Source organism: Sinohyriopsis cumingii, unplaced genomic scaffold, assembly GCF_028554795.1.
Source record: "Sinohyriopsis cumingii isolate HCF-2022 unplaced genomic scaffold, ASM2855479v2 utg001339l, whole genome shotgun sequence".
NCBI classification, from domain to species: domain Eukaryota; kingdom Metazoa; phylum Mollusca; class Bivalvia; order Unionida; family Unionidae; genus Sinohyriopsis; species Sinohyriopsis cumingii.
The window spans coordinates 571,157-586,281 of NW_028315985.1; the positions used below are offsets into that span (position 1 = coordinate 571,157).

Sequence of the window (15,125 nt, forward strand, 5' to 3'; positions counted from 1 at the left end):
GGTTTGGTTTCAAGGAAACGGTATTAAGTGGGAATCTTATGACAGAAGAATTACAAAACCACATATGGTGCAAGAAAGGTACGCTAAGAATATGTCAGCAAAATGTTGTTGCTGAATACATTAAAGGTACTGCATATCTTAATGATTGCGTTATTAACCAATGACGTCTTTGCTTGAAAAGGTTTTGCCTTTGATTGGTTGGGGGTGGGGATTCAGGTTCATTGAGCTGTTTGTTCTCCAACTGTGGATGGCTTCAAAATATGTCTTTATAATATAGTCGCAAAGTAAGAATGTTATTTTACATACAGATATTCCTCGATTGACATCAATAGATAGAAGTTTCTATGCAGAGAATGGACACTCCGGTAGACTTGTTATTGAGGTTTTTAGTAGCCTTCTGGATCCCCAAGTGACGTGGTACAAACACAGGAGCGGTACATTAGACAAACTTCATGGCTCAGAAAAGTATAACATTATGTCAAGCAGTACGTTTGTGAATATAGACTTCTATTCAGTTACCATACTGCAACCAGGCTACGTAGCAACTCTGGAGATCAAAAATGTGACCAAGGACGACTTCGGCTCATACCAAGTCCATGTACAGAACTCTGTTGGCGAAATGTCTCCTTTGATATTAATTCTAAAAGCAACTGGTAAGTTTCTTTTTGTCTTATTTCACACGAGTATGTAACACTTATTCAGCAATAGTTTCTACTTCTGTAATCTTAAGGCAGTAATTACAAATGAGGTTGAAATGTTGATTGTTTCTCCTTGACTACTTTATCCCTCTCTCTATGTTTGTCTGTATGTCCTCTCTCTCTCTCTCTCTCTCTCTCTCTCTCTCTCTCTTTCTCTCTCTCTCTCTCTCTCTCTCTCTCTCTCTCTCTCTCTCAGTGTATATATATGAAATGGTCTTTCCCTGGATCCAGTGAAATTTTGTTCTCCAAGCAGATTATGAGGGAAAATCTCAAGCTGAAAGAAGTCATAAATATATTAGGTTCGTAGGATCCTTTGGAATTATGGATCACATAATCAAACATTACTCCTTTCTGACAAATATGTTAATTTTTAGACGAGAGAAAGAAAAAGAAAAACAACACCAGAGCACTATTCGAAATCCCTTTTCATTAAAGCATGGGATGCATTGGTCAAGGACATTAACATTTTAGTTAAAACACACCCCTTGTATGAGTGTCACTAATTCTTTATATAATTCCTGGCTAAGCGGTCTTAAAGTTTTGTTTTACAAAAAGAAAAAGATGAACCACTGACTTTAAAAATTGTAAGCAAAACGTGCAACGTGTCCAGGACATTTAAATTTTGTGAAAACCTAAACATCTAACAGAAATAAAACAACAGAAAAGTGGCTTATAGCATTAAAATGGTTTTCAACAAAAATCATGATCAATGGCCGTCAAAAGGTTATTTATTAACAGGAGAAGAGATCGAGAACACATTAGTCTTAGAAACGATCAACCATGCACATAAAAGTAATAGAGTAAAAATCAAAGAGCTACCCTTCCCTGCATTTTATTAACTTCACTTTACACAATGCATAATGCAAACGAAATGGTAGAAAGAACTTTTAGATATCAGACCTGTACACAATATACGCATCTTATTTACAACCTTGGTATATATTGGAGCACATCCGTGACATACATAGAACAAATACGAAGCATCTGTAAACATACAACATAACGTCCGTGAAGTATGATGAAAGTGGCTAAGGAGCTGTCCCAATTTTATTAGCTTTGGGGCTGCAAGGTGAAACTAACTATGGAATTGCAACAGGGATATTAACTCTTAGCATGTAACTGGCTAAGAAACTGCACTTCCGAAAGGGAACTACTGAAACTACATAAGACTTGATATATGTCTGTCTGTCTGTCTTTGTCTCTCGCTAATGAAGGCGCAGGTGTGTTTCTAGGTCCCTGTTTGCTTGGGGTGCAAGGTGACAAAATTTGCCTTACTGAAAGGGCGAAAAAGCAATCAACAATGTTTTTAAGTGGTAAATATTGGGCAGTCACAACATAGCTGTAAATCATAGCACATCGTATGAGCCTCCGCGTGAGTCTCCTAATGCGAGGTTTTTAGAAAGGCCCTTGTTAATTATTGCAAATGTTGAATGAGTGTCACAGTTGATGATAGTTGTTCGGGAATTACAGTACAGCAGTAGCAATAATAGGGTATGGTGTGAGGAAAGCCATAGATCATTGTTTTGAATGTATGCATCAATTCCATGGATGGAAGATGCATCAGTCTAAAGTTCAAAGTTGCGAGCAAATGTTAATTCATTCATGAGGAAGATGGATTTACTGTTCCGTTATGGAAGAAAGGAATACCACATTTCCAATTTAAGTCTGTATTAGGTATCCATATACACATTATGATGTAATTATTTAGACAGACGTAGCAAATTTTAAAAGGTACGAAACTAATGTTCCTCCCTGTAAAATAATCCTGGATGGAAACTTCAAGAGAATGATTACAGATCTGAGCGATACCTCAGTTCTCCATTACAAAACAAGCAGATAATGTTCATTAAATTGTTGATTTTTTAAAACTTGATTAATAATCAAAAACCAGTCGAAATGTGTTTCAAGTTCATGTCTTGTCCACTATTACATTCCGGCCTGATCTGGATGGGCTGCAAAACCGCAAAACCAATTAAACATTTTGTCAGGGAATCAACCATTTTCGTCAAGGAAGCAATGACAGCCACTATACATGTGCATCATCAAATGTCGTCAGCAGATCCGAGCTTGAAGTAAAATAACTAATACTATTGTCTGACGTGTCAAATTCCTTGGTCTGGAGCTCCCCATGTCCTGACAAGCTGCGGATAGCAGAATTGTCACATATTGACGTAATTGTCGCTGAATGTTGGCTTTTTCTTCTATTGTGCTCAAATAGCTAAATGAAAGACAACATTTTAAAGTGGGTAGAACTTCATAATCCTAATAATGAATCTTTGTTCTAAATTGTTCCTAGGTCCAATTTGCTGGAACTGTGTGTAATGCGAGCAAATCTTCAACTACCAAACATACTTTCAATATTTCCATAGATCAATGAGCATGAAGGAGAACACTAAAATTGTTCATTCAAACGTTTTTTTTTGTCGCGTACCTCTGTCCGCAATCGTACCTGTTTAGACATTTTCTAAATCCAGAATAAATGATCATGAAACCAAGAAATTATGAAGTAGATATGCTGAAACTATTCAGCACTCGATGATGGGCACTCTTTGTATTTGCCTGATAATGAGACACAGAATATCGAGACTAAAATATAATAATTACTTGAGCAGAAATTGTAAACAGTCACATGCATCGCTCTAGATCTAATGGTATGTGACAACCCATGCAATAAAACATAGAAGCCCATATTTATACAAATAGGTACAGGTCTATGACATGGAAAAGTGACTCGTCAAATATGCTTGACTCTGACATTGAGACTGACTATATATAGCAATATGTATTGTGTAAATGACATCATATATATAAATATATATACATGCGTTGAAGAGTTTAACGACATTTTTAAGCACAAGATAGGCTATACATGGCGGCCATTATAAATGGTGCAGGTAGAACTTGGGAAAACCCCGAATAGAACCATCCGATAACGAGAAGCAAGAGAAGCAATCTTTATCACATACCCACATTGGCTGAATCCGAGACTAGAACCTACGTAGACAGAGGTGAGATGGCAGTGATCCTTAACGGTGCGAACTTTAGACCACTAGGCCACTCTGGACCCCGATTATATATATATATATATATATATATATATATATATATATATATATATATATATATATATATATATATATATATATATATATATATATATATATATATATATGAGTAAACATAGTTATTTAATGTATTTATTAGGGACATTTGATGAAAATATATTACCATCATTATGCTCCTTTTATCATTCTAAACTTAGCGGATCGTCTATTATCACAACAAATTAAGAATATGTAAAATATATTTTGAAGCATTTAAAACTAAATTTGCTTGGTCATCCTTACAACTACTAATTACGAAGGATACTTTAATGGTATGAGCTCTGTCTGAAGAATTATGAAAAATGCGTGTTTGAACTAGCTTTGGATGCTAGCTTAAAAATACATTATGTAGAATTAGGACCAATGTTAGCTAAATGGGATAGTTTTAAATAATTGGGTCTAAGCTATAATACCTAATGAGTGTATGCTAAAGGATATGACACGGAATAATACGGTTCATTAAGAACACGGTCACCTAGTGCAACAAGAAGTTAATAATAGGTATACATAATCCACATACAACTCCGTGCATGTTCAGTACATTAATTAAGGAGACGAAGACAAAGATGAAAACAAGAAACTTAAGATCATTTCATGTCTTCGAGTGCCGAAAATGCATTCAGGGAATTTTGTTGTATTGAACCATTTGATTAAACATTATCAAGTGGCATTAGAACAAAAGACCAACTAGTTCCTAGTGAACATATTTAATCTCGTCTAGAAAAGAAAATGAAAGACGAATAGCAAGAAACATTTAATAGCTAAATTATATTTTAGCTTGAAAGGCAAAGTTAGTATTAACCTCTGGCGTAATTATAAAGTTGCAAATTCAGGTACGAACAAGACATAAACAAAGATACACACAGGAAATATATTTTATCAAGAATCATAACTAAGCTTATACAACAAACTGAAGATACCTTTTGGAAAAAAAGAAGGTGATTGTGAAGAATTGTTTTTTTGTAAGCTAACAAACAGTATTGTGTTTGAGGAAAGAATGGAAAATGTACTGATGGAAAACCATTAGCCGATGAAACGAACTATTTTAAACTTCAAATTCAAATTTAATTTGCAAGAAGAACAATAATATATAAAGATTTGGTTTTAGTTTGAATAAAGTACAAGTAAATACAATTTCGCAAACAATATTATGGTGGCTATACAGTGCAAGAAATAAGTAAGTTACTAATATACTATTGTTATTACAGGTAGAAGACACGATAAAAAAATAATTTCCTAATGATAAATAAGATGTCTCTGTGCAATATTCTTGAAACAGATATAGCCTTCTGCAATGATATGAAACAAACTATGCGTACTATTTTACAACTATTGTAACGTATATGAAAAATCATTAGCCGGCAATGCAGTAGTTAGATTGTTTAAAAAGTAAAACGCTTGACCTGCCTCTGCAATTTATTTGTAGAATTGAATTTGGGCTGTATATTTTATATCGTTTATAATAAAAAAATAAATATGCAGGTTAATTAAGTAATCTAAAGGTAGTTGTATATATAATAGTCTTTATTTAATCAAACTATATATCATCACCAAATATATTTGATTGGACAAAAACATTATGAAGTATATACTAATACTGAGAGTCTGGCTTCTTATCCTCTTTTCATCTTATTATCTAAAGTATGTTCCATTTGCATTATAATTGTCTTTTATTTATTTTCTGTTAACATTGCAACCATTTGATATAGAATTACAGCTGATTATACAATATATTCATTTAAATTGACGTTGTTCTCTTATCTACAGTTTTCTATAATAACTAAATAAAGAGTTTATGTCTCATTCAGTTTTGGATCTTTTAGATGTGCCTTTAGGAATTCTTCTTTGACTTTGTCAATACAGTCACAGACAGTGTGTTTTATGTTTTTATTGATCTTATTCTAGTATATACTACGAAAACAGCACTGTGGTATTGTCTTTAAAAATAAAAAATATGTATATATGTATGTTATAAGATTTTGTTTTCATAAAATAAATAGTTCTACCTTTAAAACCATGTGAAAGTTCTTCTGATAAGTTCTCTTCACAGTTTATTTTATTTTATTAGTAATCTGCGTTATCATAAATGTGTGGTATTTAGCTTTATCACCTGACATCTTTAAATGTACGTTTATACGGGTCTTTTTTAGATTTAAGTCTTAACCTTTGTTTCATGTATGTCCCTCTATTGCGTGTTATAAGTCCTTTAGTAACGGACTTTCAGTTGTTTGTGTGGGTGATATGTAGTTTCCTTGCTTTAGAAATGTGAACTATTTCCTTATTTTTGTACGATAATAATGCAGAGTTCTATCTCTGATATATATATGTAAGATTTAATATATATTTCACTTCCTTTTTTATTTGATCTATACTTACAAGCTTAGTTTATATTCATAAACTAAAGCATACTCTTTGGGGGAGTCAAATTTGTAATGAAGTAGGCTCCAGACAAAATAATAGAGGAGAATAAGTATATTTTCTAGCTGTCTTAAAATTGTTATGGACTTTCTAATACTTCCTTTTTATTATTTCGTTTAATGAGCCATATCGTTGTTGAATTTCACAGAAGAAACTAAAGTAACAATTATCAAAATGGCATTATCATCTAATGAAGAAATAACTGTTCAGTCTGATGTCTGAAGCCGGTTTATTACACTTCAGTGACATCATGCAATGCGGATGCCTTTCATCTAACTCAAGCTGATCGGTAGCAGTATGTTTCACACTGCATTTAAATGTATAAATACATATTTCAATAGATTTAATACGGCTTCTGCCAGAAACATTTTATTTACTTTTTATCGTCAACCATTTGCTTTTGTAAAGGAGATAAATCATCCTTCAGTTTATTTTTTCCTGGTGCAGATGAACCATGTTTCATATAGTTAATCTATACTCAATGAAACCGAATGACTGTTTCTCCCAAGATATGGTATTTATTACAATTTGTTTCATTACCTCTTTCTCTGGTCGTTTGAGCTGTCTTACTAGCATGGCTTGCCGTGTGGCCAGCCATACCGACTATTGGGGGTTACCTACATAATACACGCCTATTTTGCGTCCTTTCAAAACATTTTTGTTGTCAGCTTTGTACAAATAATCATAAATTGCTTTTGGCATGTTTATTACATATGAAACTTACTCCTACTTTCATTGGAGATGCATCGTTAAAATTATCATAATATGTTGGCAATTTTCAAGCAGCAGAGGGAGTGAACAGAACACTTTTTGAAACGTCATTTATGAAAAAAAGGCTTCCTACGAAAACGAAAAAAGAAAAGTTCAACAAAGTCAAACCGAAGCCTCTAACTAACCGAGAGTTTCTCTGATTGGGTTAGATATTTTTTGTTCCTTTGTTGCTGTCGTTAGTCTTTTTTAAAAAGTATGCATGAGTGTTTACCCATAGTGACGCTTCGTTGAGGTTGTACCCTCTCTGCTGCTGTTATTAAATCATTTTTATATCAATAATGGAATCAGCTATGGAGTCTTAAGCAGCTAGATTAGCTCGAGAGAGATTAGAAGCAATCAACAATTTCTTCCTGTTAGTGATTGTGTCAGGCGAAAATTTCAAGAACGTCAAGAATCTCAAGTTAAATATATATTGGCTGCAGAACAATTGTTTAAACCGGTTACGAAGGCTACCGAAGAAGTTGCAAAAGTTACGGAAAGAGTTGCAAAGGCTAGTCCGGAGGGTCTTCTTCCAGCATTAAACCAAACTGCTGAGCAAACTGCAAAGATAGCAAAAAGAACAAACAAAAAAGAATTTACGAGAACTTCCAACTGAGATAGCTGCAGCACAACCTTCCCCTGTAGACGAAGAAATAATTGAAAGTATTGGCAAAGTTCGTAATGAAACAGCCGATGTGAAAAAAGAACTTGTAGCTAAATCCAAAGTAAGAAATGAAGATACTGAATTGATTAAAAAAATTAATGCAGGTGTTATCGAACAAATTAAAAATAGTCCAGAAGAAAAATTACCTGGAAAAAATATTCATTAGTATGTCTAATAAATCTAGTATTTTGAAACCCGGTTATCAAAATGTAAAGACGATAATCTTATTAAATGGAAATACCTCATATTTAGCAAGAAGCCCGATATGATGATTTAAGATATACAAGTCTTGTAAAAGAAATGCAAAGACTTTATAACAAGGCTCTGAAACGAAAACCTCTTCCGCCGCAATCTTCTAGGCAAGAATATTCATGTCAACTTCCTCCACCGCAGCAAAAAATAAAACGAAAACAAGAACCACGACCTTCTCAGCAAAGACCTAAATATACTTTTTACTGATGAAGCACTTTCTTGAAAATCAGGATGAATTAATCAACATGGCTGAAGAAGAAAATATTTAAAACCTGAATGTGTTGGAAAAATATCACCTGAAAAATGGAGTCATGTATATTTTCCGATAAAAATTCAGTCATTAAATTAAAAGCTCCAGAATATACTAAATTTAAACAGTGCAGAAAGTTTAAAGCAACAACAACTGATGGCTCGTACGGCGATACTGGAAGGGGTATTTCTTTTCTGATTACACCAGGAGGAAGTGATTTTATTGCTTGTCCTAACAATGTTCTTTCTGACGTAGAACGACTAGAAATCCTCATTGGAGGGAAACGAGCTGAAATTAATTCTCCAGAAATTAATAATGAAGCAGCTTATATTTGTCGACGATTATTTACAGGTGGTATCATGGACATCGATGTGTACCGGCCTCTTATCGATGAAATCTTTGATGATTATTACAAAGATTAGATAAATGAATCATAAATAAGATGATCGTATATAATGCGTAACGTGGACCTGTAATATTCAGTATAGTAAACTCACGATTACCAACTTACAATGCGATCTACGTCTACGGAGATGGATTTGGTGATGTTATTCAGGGTTTATTTGCGAGGATGGCTCCAAAAAACAATACCGATTGCAAAACAATTAGGAATGAAAACTATTGAGGCTGTTCGTGATAAAGGTATTGGTGCTGTTGCTAATGTTGCCGATAAAGCACTTTCATCGATAAAAGGAAGATTAACTCGATTAGTACGAAGAAAACCACCGTAACCAGCGAATCTGGCCTGTACTGAAGTTATGCCTGCAACTATCAGCAAAATAATGAATCAAGCTGCAAATAAAGAAAACTAGCAGAGTTAGCTAATAGACCCCAGTCAGGAAAAAAAATATAACTGCTAGTCTGATAACGGGAAGATGTCTTCGTGTTAGACGATAACAATTATAATAAAATATTCGAACGTGTATCCGATCCAGCGTTCGATATGTATGAACCAATTCTTAATGATGAATCCATACGCGATTATCAGTATTATTATTATGACGCACGACAACCAGATCAGCGAGCTGAATCGAATTACAAGTGCATGATACAAGTAGATATTTCTTATCAGCTGAAGCTCTTGTTGAAGTAGAAGATGATGGTACAGGAGTTGCAATTGGTGACATAGTTGGTTTTGTTAACAATGGTATTATGGCGTTGTTTGACAGCGCTACGTACATGATTGACTGAAGAAATATTGATACAATTCAAAAGGACTTTGATGTTGCTACAACAATGCTTGGTCTTGCAAAATATTCAGATGATTATACAAGATCAGCCGGCCCATCAGTGGTGTTTGCTAAAGATACATCTAATCATCCTGAACACCTAAACGTAAGAATACATGCAGCTGGGGACATTGTTGTATCGATGAATGAAAATTTAAACTTAGGCTTTGCTGCACGCCGATCAATGCTAAATGACGATGTTTTTCATGCGTAATTCCCCTATCTCATATCTTTGGATTCTGTAGAAATGTTAGAAAAGTTAATTTTAGAGCTAAACATACAGTTGTACTTGTAAGAAAAACTAATGATAACGATGCAATTTGGCGTCCTGCTGCTGCTCAAAATTGTATGGTAAGATTAACAAAACTTTCACTGTGGATTCCAGTAATGACTCCGTCAATTGCTGAAGAAAACAAAATACTTTCTTTTATGGATTCAGGTGGTAAATCATTGTTATCATGGTTGACAATGTTTTCAGAATAATAAGAATGGGTTATTCACGTGGCAAATATCATCCCAGCTGGATGGTTATGCACCAAGGCAAATCTTTATTGGTTTACAAAATATTAATCGATTAGATTCACCAGAATGTAGTCACATGATATTTTAAACGTTTGCAGTTAGTGAAATTTCTTTACGGATAAATGGACATCAAGAACCATCTGAAGATACATTATTAAATTTTGACCGAAATCATGTAGCACGTGTATATCATCATTTAATGACATTTATGGGACGTGCTCAAAATATAGATACTGATTTGCAAATATCCCAGCGGGGTTTTACAACTCTGTGTCTGATATATTACTTTTCATTGGAACATCTTGAGTTATCTCAACAATCTGTTGTTGATATTTACTTTCGAGCTCGAGTAAACCCCCCTAGGTGCTAATTTCAGAGCAATTGCAGTTATTCTTTCAGATAAAGCAATGTTGCTTGAAGGTGTTGGTGGAAAAATGGGAGTTATTGACGCTCCAGTGGAAAATATGTAATGTTTTCCAAATATGCAACATTTTCTGAACATGTAATCAAATCGTTCATGATATATTATAGTGCCATATCGTCATGTTAGAGTCAGTCTGGCTCATGGTCCTGGTCAGATTAAAAAGTTTAAATCAAATTCAGCAAAGAACTGCAGAAAGAAAATATCGCTGACCCGAGATCAGATCACAGGAGGTGAGCATACATGATCACTGACTGAACGCCAACTCAAGCATAACGACAAACAATCCATAGCTGGTGTTAAACTCAATCTTTTTCAGGTGCCATTAATGATTTGATAAAACCGGTGGTATATTTCCACTTCTTGCGGCGATACCAGCGCAAATAGACGCTGCAGCTCCAGCCGTTGCAAAAGCGGCCGCGTTAGGTGCTGTTGAAACCGCAGCTGAGATGACATTAAAGTAAGCAACAGGACAAGGAATCAAAAAAGATGCGGTCGTGGCCTAAGATTATCAGGAACTCACTATCGATGCGGTAAAAGGTCTGAGACTTCCAGGAACAATTCTTTAGCCGGACCGCTATGATATCGGTCCTACCAATGTCAAATTTTGATTTACTTGATGCTGTAAAAGAATTAAGCAACATAAATTTTAAGAGATGTTTTTATGCGCGATCAGTTACCTTTCAAGCCAAACAATACTGAAACAGGTCTTGTTAATCTCGATAATAGTATCGGCATTTGCCCTCATTGGGTTGCATACGCAATTGATCCACGTAGAACTATTTCATTTGCTTTATATGGCTTGGCTCCACCAAAAGAGGTTTTAAATTGCGTAAGCAGAATAAAATCTTAAGTCTGGTATTCAAGATTACCAACGCAGACGATAACCGATCCGCTAATATGCGGCCTTGAAGCAATTGCTGTGTTCGACGTTATATCAAAATCAACATCACCACCTAATAAAGTCGTGCAAGACTTTACAAGTAGATGATTTAATAAGATCTTAAAGTATAATGGTGGATACTTACGGAAAATTCTCTCTTAGTGGCACCACTATCGGCAAATAAAATTCGACAAGGTATATTTGTCCAACTACTCAGATATGAGATTGGTATTCAGTTGTGGAGATCTATAAGAGAAAACCCTGAAATGAGCTATTTTCCTGCACCCGTTGTTAATGAAATGTTATTGATATACATGTAAAAAATTTATAGCAGGGCTTGCTATCGCTGATGGGATCGAACACATTTTTAATTATAGTAATCGTTAGCATGAAGAACGACACAAAATTGCGTCAATTAGTGACGAGTATCTTTTTAACTTAACAGCCGACCTTACTGGCCGCGATGAGATTATTAAACAGATTTAAATATTAAATCAAATTAAATCGGATGCTGAACATGTGCACCAAAGTGTTATGAAAGCAGCAAACAAGCTGGAAAACGGACTCGTACAAATGTTTCTCTATAAAAATATAAACACATAATCTGATTTCTGACTTTTAAATTTCCTGGATATAAGTTAGCTGGGTGAAATAAATCAGTCAAAGATATCATCGATGGGTATTTTCCTAAAATACTCGAAGAGTGGAAACAGATAAATCGGGAATAAGACAATCTTCGCCGATATAATAATAAGCAGTAAATAAAAGATTACATACACCTTTAATGACAGTCAAGGGGACTAATTAGGGGACTTGTCATCAACGATATCATAAAACATTACATTATTCTGAAGTAAGATACTTTTGTTTGTAATTTTTGAAAAGACCAATTTGGTTATATTAGTTGTATGGCCGATTCGCTTGTTGTACCGAAGGAGAGATAATTAACCTCAAAAAATTATTTAGAAGCGAATACTATCATAAAATACAGGGGATAATCCTCTTAACCGCACTAAGTATCCACTACAGAGTTATCTCTCTTCATTTGTTTGTGTTGAACACACTCGGGAAATATTAAAATATAATTTTTTATTATACTTTTTGAATACGCAGATTGGTATATTTTATTCACGACTGATTGTACTAAAGATAGCGACTGATTGTACAGAATGAAAAGAACAGATTGAAGAGAACAGGTCCAAGAACAGACCCATATGGAACACCACAACATAGATCAACTGGGCTGGGTGTATTCCATTTGCAGATACAATTTGTGTCCTGTTGACCAAGTAGGACTTGAACCACAGTAAGGCTTTATCATGAATGCCAAATACATGCTGCAGACGGTGAAGTTAAATATCATGGTCTACTATGTCAAATGCTGCAAACAAATCAAGGAGGGTGAGGACTGTAATCTTTCCACTATCCAAAGCAGAGAGAATGTTATTAACTACTTTTAGAAGAGTAGTTTCATTAATGTAGCAAGGGCGATATGCAGATTGTACATTGCTAAAAAGACTTTAAATTTATATGAAAAACAAGGTGGGATAGAATAACCTTTTCTAATACTTTTTATATGAATGGGAGATTAGAAACTAGGCGGTAGTTCTTTAAATCGTTATGGTCTAGTGTTGGTTTCTTCAGCAGAAGCTTTACAATGACAGTTTCGAAAAGTGATGGGAATTCACCGGATGAGAGAGAGGTATTAATAACATCAGTTAGTGAAAGCAATACTGGAACTAAGCACTCAAGCAGCAATGATGTTGGAATTGGATCAAGTTCACATGACTTTGGTGCACTCTTCATCGCGATTGTACGTAAGAAATCCATAAAAACAGGTTCAAATGCTGCTAATGGTTGCCGCTCAAATTCTGTATCCCAACTGTATGGTGACGGCGAGTCAGTTGAAATTGTGGTGTTAAGCTTATCTCTAATGGTTTATACTTTGTAATGGAAGAAATTTGCAAACATGTCCGGAAGGTCAACTGGAGAGAAGGTAGTTGGAAATGGTGTTGATTTGTTCCTTGACATTAGCTTGTTGGTAATCTAGAAGAGCTCTTTGCAGCTTTAACTTTCCATGATCTTAGTAGTGTAGTGGGCTGAATAATAGCCTGGTTTGGTGTTCAACAACCTTATGCTAGCTCTGATTTATACTTGGTATACACACATGCAAAAAATATTAAAAGATATCAGAAAGCAAATGAGTAAAAGTTTAATATGACATATTTTACATCATCTTTAGTAGAATGGCAATACTTTTAATTCATGTTTCCGTTAGATTTGATTTGAATTTTTAACGTAGCTTTAACAATTTTTCAGTCATATTGCTATGATGTCTGAAGTGTAGCAGTTCATAGTGATGTCTTGCACTGGCATCATGCCGCAGACATGTAGCATGATGTCCCACCCAGTCAGATTATCCTGATACCGGGCCGACCAGTCATAACACTAACCTCTTAATGATTGATGCCAAGCAAGGCAGCTGTTGGTACTATTTGTAAAAGTCTTTGGTATGACTCGGCCGGAGATCAAACCCACGACCTTTCGCATCTGAGGAGGATGCTCTAACCACTAGGCCACCGGAGCGGTCTCGGTTAGATTTTTCTTTTGAATACAATTTTTCAGTTGGTGATACTTAAGATTTAGTGTTTTCAAAGGAATACCCATTTTTTCCTAGAACGAATTACTTCAAATCAAGACTCTTGATAAGCTCAAATGTCTCATTGCCTAGTTGAGTTAATAGTAGTTTAGATATTTTAGAAAGGGGGCATAGCGAATGACATATAACGCAACAAATCTCCTTTTAATACAAGCGCTTGGCTGTTCATAATTACTTGTGAACACTTTTATTTGAACCACTGATTGTTATTAATGTCTTGCTAATTAGATGAGATTCGTATAGATAATGAATTCATATTGGAATATAATTTGAATATGTAGCAGTTAAATTACACTATTGATGCACTGTCCCTCCCTATTGTCCAAGTAGGTGAACATGAACTCTTACGCTGATGTATCTAATGGAAGCAGATTTATAAAAGAGTTATGTGAAACAGTGCTAGCCGAGCCGAATCCTAATGCCCATCAAGTTAATTAATAGTTCGTTATTAATAGCTCATCACCTATGTTATAAACTTCGTCTATGCCTAAGAATGATTTGGTTGTCACTTTTGTTAGCATTCAATGGCAATCTCATTTTCACTGATATTGCATATATTGTTGATATTAAAGGGAATTTTATCTTTATATGATCATAGAATTTTTGCAATATCTCCTGGCTTTAGTTTTTCATGAACAATTCTGAAACTATTTTGAAATAATCTGAACATTTACTTTTACACTTTTCTCGAAAGCTCACACTCAGACTTCTATATTAATTATTGTTTCGTATTTCCTGTAAAACAAATTGTATCATTGCCCATGACAGTTCGAACAGGTCCGTTTCACATAGCTACGTGTCCATTTCAGTTCAGTCTGCAGTTACTAATTGACTCAATAATACCCTAAAAATCATGACATAAGGCAATGAAAACCATTTACTGGCATTATGTGTATTATGGGAGTTTATTACTTACTGTGCATTTTGTTATTATAGTTTAAAAACAAAAGCGTGACACATAATGCACACAATCATCGTATGGTCAAGTTTTGTTAATTTGAACAGGTATCGTCCTTGAATTTTATTTATTCAAAAATGATTATACCAATTTGTGTTATATGTTATCAACATCTTTCCGTGATTTCCTATTCTAATTTGGTTATTCTAACTGCCATTAAAAATCCTCGTGAAGCAAGTAGAGCAAATCGCAGTTCTTGTGAAAGAGCTCTCAAGCTTCCTTCTTTGTATCTGCCGCTTGGTCAGAGGATCATGTTCTCTCAGTCCCCGGAAGACAACTCTCTGGCCTAGCATCATTTATATAAATTGTACATGCAG

General features: G+C 34.6%; 1 protein-coding gene across 4 annotated transcripts in view; it reads left to right on the forward strand.

Annotated features, from left to right (window-relative positions):
- Window positions 1-15,125, forward strand: part of LOC149772612 (uncharacterized) — a 143,257-nt gene that overhangs the window by 108,976 nt on the left and 19,156 nt on the right. For all 4 annotated transcript variants that reach the window (XM_089947546.1, XM_089947549.1, XM_089947550.1 and 1 more), the window contains exon 12: window positions 309-653. In XM_089947546.1, the coding sequence (XP_089803672.1) occupies window positions 309-653 (345 nt within the window). The remainder of the gene's footprint in view (window positions 1-308; window positions 654-15,125) is intronic.